This window comes from Raphanus sativus, chromosome 2 (assembly GCF_000801105.2).
Source record: "Raphanus sativus cultivar WK10039 chromosome 2, ASM80110v3, whole genome shotgun sequence".
In the NCBI taxonomy this organism is placed as follows: domain Eukaryota; kingdom Viridiplantae; phylum Streptophyta; class Magnoliopsida; order Brassicales; family Brassicaceae; genus Raphanus; species Raphanus sativus.
The window spans coordinates 22,992,899-23,000,961 of NC_079512.1; the positions used below are offsets into that span (position 1 = coordinate 22,992,899).

The 8,063-nt window shown below is 31.4% G+C and overlaps 1 protein-coding gene and 1 non-coding gene across 2 annotated transcripts; one reads left to right on the top strand and one right to left on the bottom strand.

The window, feature by feature from the left end:
* Window positions 1-1,168: 1,168 nt before the first annotated feature.
* On the bottom strand, window positions 1,169-4,119 carry LOC108822110 (trigger factor-like protein TIG, Chloroplastic). The gene is made up of 13 exons (XM_018595133.2): window positions 3,728-4,119; window positions 3,554-3,637; window positions 3,348-3,476; window positions 3,180-3,268; window positions 2,906-3,089; window positions 2,685-2,775; window positions 2,439-2,593; window positions 2,269-2,361; window positions 2,087-2,179; window positions 1,914-1,994; window positions 1,668-1,817; window positions 1,471-1,566; window positions 1,169-1,376 (listed from the first exon to the last, which is right to left on the bottom strand). Exons 1-13 carry the CDS (start codon window positions 4,043-4,045, stop codon window positions 1,296-1,298), a joined length of 1,644 nt encoding a protein of 547 aa, XP_018450635.1. The 5' UTR covers window positions 4,046-4,119; the 3' UTR covers window positions 1,169-1,295.
* Window positions 4,120-7,758: 3,639 nt separating this feature from the next.
* Window positions 7,759-7,831, top strand: TRNAE-CUC (transfer RNA glutamic acid (anticodon CUC)). Its single transcript has one exon. It is a non-coding gene; the product is annotated as a tRNA-Glu (tRNA).
* The last annotated feature ends 232 nt before the right edge of the window (window positions 7,832-8,063 follow it).

Genomic DNA, 8,063 nt, shown 5'->3' on the forward strand with positions numbered 1-8,063 from the left:
TATTATTTCATTCTTTTAATTAAATTTTGCTAATATTTTCCTTATTTTTTACATATTTTTTGCCAAATATTATCTCTTTATAGATAGTAATACAAATCATATAATCAATGAACCAAAAATCCATCTTTGAATTCTTTCAATCATAACATCACCTTATTTCACTATATTAAAATGAAAAACATTTTTTAAATCAAATTTCTCACATATTCAGTTCAATATAATCTGTCCAATTGCTTGGGAAGGATGAGAGGCATGCTTGCGGAAGTAGTCACGTGGAGAAATGAGCTCCTTCGTGAGGCAGAAGAAGCTAAAGGAAGAGGGGATACGGAGAGAGAGCGTGTGCTCAGAGAGAATGCAGAGATAGCAGGGGTGATGGAGCTGCGTTTGGGTAAGGAAGTAAAAATGTGTTCTGGTTACATTGATTGGAAGCAGAGAAAAATCACCAAGTTTCCGAACTACCAATCCGAATCTGACAACGCCCCCAACTCTTGGGCATGTGAGGAGACTGATGACGACAGTGGTGCCAGTGGATCAGGATCAACCTCCAAGTAGAATGTCTTGTGTGTGTTATGTGTGTCTAAGCATCCAAATAGTATGTTACGTGTGTCTTAAGCTAGCATCTTTGTGTCCTTAGTAGTAGTGTCTGTGTGTGTTTTTAATTTAAAATAATATCTGTTTGTGTCTTGTGTGTGTGTCTTATCTTGAATGAAATTGTTTTGGATGCAATTAATTAATATTTGATGGTTAAAGCTGAGTCAATGAGTGGAGATGAGATCTGTTCTGAAGATGTTGAGATAGACAAAGAGTGTGCCTTTGCTGAATCTGTGCGAAATGGGATTTCAATCAATAAATGACTTATAAAATATATATAAACATTATTAGACTTTAGTAATTATTATAATACTTTATATACGAATATAATGTTCTATATAGGAATATGAAATTATTATATCAATTTCTACAAATTGTATTATATTAATTATTTTATATATATATATATATATATATATATATATATATAAATTGAATTAATCAAACATTATTATACTTTATATAATTTGACAATTAATTACCATAAATTTAATATCTGTAATATCATTTAAATAATTTGATATATGATATTAATTAGTTCTAAACTTACATTTTATTTTAAATTTGATTAAAATAATTAAAAATGAAAAATCTTTCAACTAGTCAAATTATAACCGTTTCTCTCATTTAGGAGGATTCCAAAGAAAAATGCTCGTGAAAAAACAAACAGAACATGCCGATCATACATAAAATAGCTGTGCTAATCAACTAGTAGTAATGTATTGAATTTCAGCTCGTTCTTTCAACCACTCCAGCACTTTTGCTCCTTCCAAAATCTCTTGTACCTAAACCACCAATTCAACCAGAACACTCTCTCTCTTTCAGTTATCTTATATAGTTCAAAGGAAATGATAAATACTTATTCAAGAGAGCATTAACCTGATCTTTCACACGTTCCTCATCGTACTCTTGTTTATGTTTCTTGAATTCTGTGACCGAGTTCTCCACTTCTTTAACTAGTTCATCTGTTGAGAACTGCATTCAAGTTTTTTTGTCAATAATGTTTTGTTATTAACCTTTGATGTGTTCCTCCCTCTTAGTGAGCGAACAAGACAATAAGCATATACAAAAAGTACCTCTAAGTTTTCGCGCTTGAAGATATCTCCAACAGCCAGATTCTGCTTGATAATGTTAGTAATGCTCTCTCTTTGAGTTTCTAGAAACTCATTTACTGATTTTTGACTTGAAAGAGAAGCCAATTGTTCTTCTGTGAGCTTCATGTTTCCCTATAGCACCATGTCATTGAACACTTAAGAATCTGAGTGACAGCAATAACAGAGTAAAGAGATAGAAATCAAACAAGAGTCATGAGAAACGCTTGCCTGAATCTCTAGAAGCCTAGCTCCATAAAACTGTCTTCCTTGTTCCTCAAATAAAGATTGAGGAATCTCTACTTCAACCATCTAAAAAACAAGAAGCAAAGGACAATGTTTTCAATCACACAGATCAACAATGTTACTGCTTCAAAAAAGCTTTATGGAAGGAAATGAATGACATTTCGTATTTGTTCAAGGATGGCGTTGTCTGTTGCTTGCTCCTTGGCTTCCTCCTCCATCTCTTGGCATCTTTTAGTCAGAGTTTCTTCAACCTGTTTCATTAGAGAGTTACAGTGAGAGAAGACGACCATTATTTTTTTGTGGAAAACTTGTTGAAACTTAACTCCTCCTGTTTCATTACCTCTTTCAAAGTGGTGCATCCAGGTAGCAATTTATCAGCAAGTGAATCATCTAAAGTTGGTAAATCTCTGTAGAATAGTTCCTTACAGTCCACCTGAAGAAAACAGACAAAGGTTTAGCTTATCCACGTATGATATCTTCCATGTCTTGTATATATGAAGAAGAACTCACAGTGAACTGAGCACGCTGACCACGGAGACTTTCTTGCTTCCATGATTCAGGAAACACAAGCGAGAATGACTTTGACTCGCCAGCTCGGATTCCTAAGATAGAATCAAGGAATCCAGGAAGCAATCTGTTCCCTTCTTCTGTGTCAAAATGAAAACCTGTGCACAACATCACCACACCTCTCAGCATTCATTTGCAAAAACGGTAAAGACAGGTCTCAATGGAGTAAGAGATATGGCTCTGTTGAACCTTTGCTTTCAGCATCTGGAATGGATTCACCAGTTGTCCCTTCCTCGTCTATGGTTGTAGCAGATATATCAATGACTGCAAGATCTCCCACCTGCACGCAATGAGTGAGATTTTGTAGCAACCATATCATATACTTGCAGTGTTAACCATGAACTAAAGGAAACAAGATTCATAAACAAGTAGTAATATAAGGACATGTGAATTTATGCATTCAGTTACACCTGTAGACCTCGGTCAGTGACAATCTTCAAAGCACCAAGGGACTTGTACTTCTGTCTTAGTTGTCTTTCGGAAGCTTTCTTTGCGTCTATCTCATCTCCTAGTTCAACAACGACCTTCATATCTTTATACCCATTCTCAGTACTCCATTTCAGCTCAGGCACCACATCAACAACCACCTCGTAACTGAGAGGAACAAGAGACAAAACATGTAGAGTTTAGTTAGCATACCAAACATTAATGCTTACACTGTGGGTATCAGATTCTTTGCATAACCTAAGAGTCTTGAGCTGAGAATAAGCCTTCTCCATCTCCGGAAAGGTGCTTACTATCTGTATAGAGTCTTTTAAAGCCTTTCCAGTCACCTAATACAAAGCCAAACATCAAAACACCTAAGGAAACTAAACATAAATCGAGAAGTAAATAAATAAAAGAGTTACTTACCGACTCCATGGCGTGAGGAAGTGTTCTTTTCAGAATAGATTCAACAGTAGCTCTCAAAACGTATGGCCTCCCAACGAAACCAACAATGATATTCTCTGGAACTCTCTTTCCAGGACGGAACCCAGGAACCTTAGTTTCATTCATAACAACAATCATATCATTACATGGAACTGGCTTTAGTTCTAGTCTTGATTCAGACATTTTACCTTTGCCATTTTCATGAACTCGGTCAGGACTCTCTGGTAACAATCTTCACAGACAATAGCTGGAACTTCCACACTCAGTTTCACCTACAAAATTGAAACATTACATCCCAAAAAAAACTCAGACAAAACTCAATGACATACATAAAAACATAAAACTCGAAGTCTGTCTCTTACACTTGAATTGGGGGCTTTAGTCTCAGTAACCTGAAGTTCAGCGGGGAGCTTGTCGTCCTTTACGCTTGGTTCAACCGCCGGAGGCGCCTTGGTTGAAGCCGCTTCTCGCCGGGCTACTCCACCGCCGCCAATTTTCTTGGCGGCGCAGGATAGCTCCAAGGGCTTCTTGATTGGTTTCTTCAGAAGCCTGCCGTTGAATGAGCAACCATCACGAGAGAGGAGCAAGCTATCGGATTGGAAGGGACGACGAGAAGAACCAAGACGACAAGAATGAAAAGGATTAATCGTCGTCGTCGAGCTGATAACGCAAAGCTCCATTCTCGCTGACTCTCTTTCTTAGAGATTGAAGAAGGAAAGAGCGAGCGAGTGACTGAGCTTTTTGAAGCGCCACTTACTTCTTGAAGATAAAGCTGCTTTAATTTACATTTTTATCCTTTTAACATAGGCCACTTTGAAACGCTGAGTTTTATCCGCAGCCAATTTGGTATAATAACATTTTCGACCGAACCTCATATCCTCAGATTACCAGATTTTTGTCATTCTATTCTAATCCAACCTTAAATCCTCAACTTTATCACTATTCAAAATTTCAAAACTACTATTCATCTTTTTTATTCCTTATATTTATTTTCTTTCACAAATACAATTACTAACTTTATTTAAAATAACTTAAGTACATCCAAATAAAATAAAATAGAATAAATATTACATAACATTAAAATAAAACTTACACAAATAGAAAATACATTAAATAAATCTCACACAAAATAAAAATACATTAAACAAACTTAACATAAATTAAAAAAACAAATTACATAAACATTTAAATATTATATATCTTACTTGAGTAATTTGGTATCTTATACATAATTTATCATTATTAATATTTTTTGTTAATATCAAGGAGTATAATGCAAATAGATAAATTTTTAAAAAATTTTAAGGATTCATGGCTGGAACAATCAACCTTCAAATTCTTATTTGAGGTTTTGTTCCCCTTAAAATGAAGTTTTGGGTTAGAAATACTCTAAATATATCTACCCATTGAAATTAATATAAATATATGCAACCTCGTCGTACTAAATAAAGAATATAAGAGGAAATTTTTAACAAAGAGAAAAACAAAGTTATTTAAATTTTTTAAGAATTCAAAATAAAGAGTATATTAAAAACGAGTCAAACCTCAATATACACTAATTCAGAGAAAAATAAAATTGCATATATTATAAAACTTTTGAAGTGAATAAGTAGTTTATGAACCAACTCAAGATCATTTTTTATGATAGGTCTAAGAATATTTTCAATTCATTTATGTTTTTATAATAGTATCTCGAGGTAATTATACTTCAGTTCCGTCTATATTTTCTTCAAAATAGATATTAATATTTTCTTTTATGCTTAGGAAATGAAATAGCCTTACTCTATTTATATTCAATATTTAAGGAAATTTAAAATTTAAAGAAAAACCCTACAATAAATTCCACTACAATATAGAAAGAATATTTAAATAAATTAGAATGGTCTAAATATATGGTCTTGATTTTGAAAAAAAAAAGACTACTTACAGTGAATTTGTTTAATAAAAAATCAGTAATTGCATTTTTTTGAATAAACAGTAATTGAATAATTATAATATAAGCATTGAATAAATTATACAATTAGATAGATTAGACATAGTTAAATCTTTAAACATGTTGAATAAACAAAACTGGGACCAATCAATACCACATGTTATATTATTATTGGTTGTCCAAAATTTTAGATTTCTTTTTCACCTTTATTATTTAAAAATATTTTTCTATAGTAAATTAGTTTTAAAATCTATATATACAAATATATCATTTATACACTATATATAGAGATTAACTTACATACTTTACATATAAAAATGTTTTCCAATATTTTCTTGAAATAAATAAAAATAGCTATTTTAATAATATATAACCATAAAAATAAAACATAAAGGAAAACAAGTATATAAAATACAAATAGTGAGAAAATCATGATAAATTATAAAATTTGAATGTTTGTGAGATAGAAGAGGAGATGATTTACCATTTAAAGATAAAAATTAAGGTACTGAATATTAAGAGTATTGTGGATAATTTAAGGAAAACTTATTATGGAACATTTGTTAGAATCTTGTAAATACACATCATCAGAAGGCACTTTCATAAACATCATAAACTAGTCATTGTTATCTTTTTTTATCAAAAATGATGAAGATTGAGACTAATGCGATACATCATTTTTTTCCTACAAAAACTTTAGCATTAACCAAATTACAAACTCTAACATATTCATCAACTTTTTCCAAGATATCCAACTATTCATAACAATACAATGCATAGAATGGCATGGCGAAATTGTGTTCCAATTAGTATGATTTTACTAACAGCTAATGCTAATTATACAACCAAACTAAAAAATTAAACATATATAAAATGAATATGAAAAAATTACAGATGGAGAAAATACACATATATAATATTTGTGAACTGCACAAATTAGATTAATATCAGGCTATATATTTAACTATATAAAGCCAATTCCACAATGCAATTCAATAATCAGCTTTACAACATAATCAACAATTAATTAAAAAGTGAATTCAACCAGATGGTTATTAAAAAAGTATATTGGCGTTAAATTTGACGAACCAAAGATAAATTAATTCTTTATAAAAGAGCACAAACGTACAATTATTGTACACTATAACTTAAAATATCCGTAATCTATATTTTATTTTCGAGAGTTAGGTGAAAAGTATAAAAAATTACTATTGTTATGCAATAAACACTAGATGAGTAGCTTCCTCTGCATTTGTATCACCTCTGGCTTCTCATGTAACTTGCGCAAGTCTTCCTAACCAATAATATCATATTTGGGCTGGTGTCTCTGAATAAACAAGCTGATGGTGGAGTCGTACCACATTCGCCTCTTTGTTGGCCAAGTACCAGAAGGCAATTCTAGCTGGTAATCCACGTCCGGACATACCGATGTTTAAGAGGCAATCTCCAGTCCGCCCAGATTTCACCAAACTGTTCAAGTATGGTCGAACAGCTAGTGCTCACAACTTTGGAGTGAAAGTAAGCAACTACCAGGACAATCTGAACTACAGCAACTTCGCAAGGGTGACTAGCATGCGTGCGGAGGTAGCCGAGAAGAAAAAGCAGTACCTTGAAGCGGCAGAAGAAGCTAAACAAAGAGGGGATATGGAAAGGGAGCATGAGTTCGGGAAGACACTACAATATAGAAAAAATATTTAAATAAATTAGAATGGTCTAAATATATGGTCTCGATTTTGAAAAAAAAAACTACCTACAGTGAATTTGTTTAATAAAAAATCAGTAATTGATACATTTTTTGAATAAACAGTAATTAAAGCATTACAATAAAAGCATTGAAAAATGTATATAATTAGATAAATTAAACATAGTTAAAATCTTTCCACATGTTGAATAAACAAAATTGGAACCACCAATACCATATGTTATGTTATTATTGGTTGTTCAAAGTTTTAGATTTTTTCACCTTTATTATTTAAAACTATTTTTCTATAGTAAATTTAATTTAATTTTAAATTTTATATATACAAACATATCATTTTATACACTATAGATAGAGATTAATTTACATACTTTAGATATATAAACATGGTTTTCAATATTTTTTGAAATAAATCACCATAGCTCTTTTAATAATATATAACCATAAGAATAAAACATAAAGGAAATCAAGTATATAAAATAAAATAGTGAGATATATTATTGAAGTTTTTTAAAAATCATAATAAATTATAAAATTCGAATGTGTGAAATGAATTAGGAGGAGATGATGTTTCATTTAAAGATAATAATTAAGGTACTGAATGTTAAGAGTATTGTGAATAATCTAAGGAAAACTTATTATGGAGCATTGGCCAATAAGAATCATGGAAATACACATTATCAAAGGCATTTTCATAAACATCATAAACTAGTCATTGTTATCTTTTTATCAAAAAGATGAAGATTGAGATTAATGTGAAATCCGTTGTAGTCTAGCTGGTCAGGATACTCGGCTCTCACCCGAGAGACCCGGGTTCGAGTCCCGGCAACGGAGAAATTGTTTCGTTCTTCAAAAAAAAAAGAGATTAATGTGATACATCATTTTGGTGGTCTATACAATACAAGTGTAGTTTTCAATTTATTTTGATTTGTAAGTTTATTTTATTTGCTTATTTTTTGCTCAATATTTACTTATTTTCTGTTCAATTATAAATTATTTTTTATGTTATGTGTTAACTTTCATTCTTATATTTGTTTATATCTATTTTTAGTTTTACGTATTGTTG

Bases quoted from the DNA above. Each gene is read 5' to 3' on its own strand.
- LOC108822110 (XM_018595133.2), bottom strand. From the start codon at position 4,045: ATGGAGCTTTGCGTTATCAGCTCGACGACGACGATTAATCCTTTTCAT. The intron at 1,818-1,913 runs GCAAGCGTTTCT...ATGGTGCTATAG, and splicing joins CTAGGCTTCTAGAGATTCAG to GGAAACATGAAGCTCACAGA. The intron at 1,377-1,470 runs GTTAATGCTCTC...TTGGTGGTTTAG, and splicing joins AGGAACGTGTGAAAGATCAG to GTACAAGAGATTTTGGAAGG.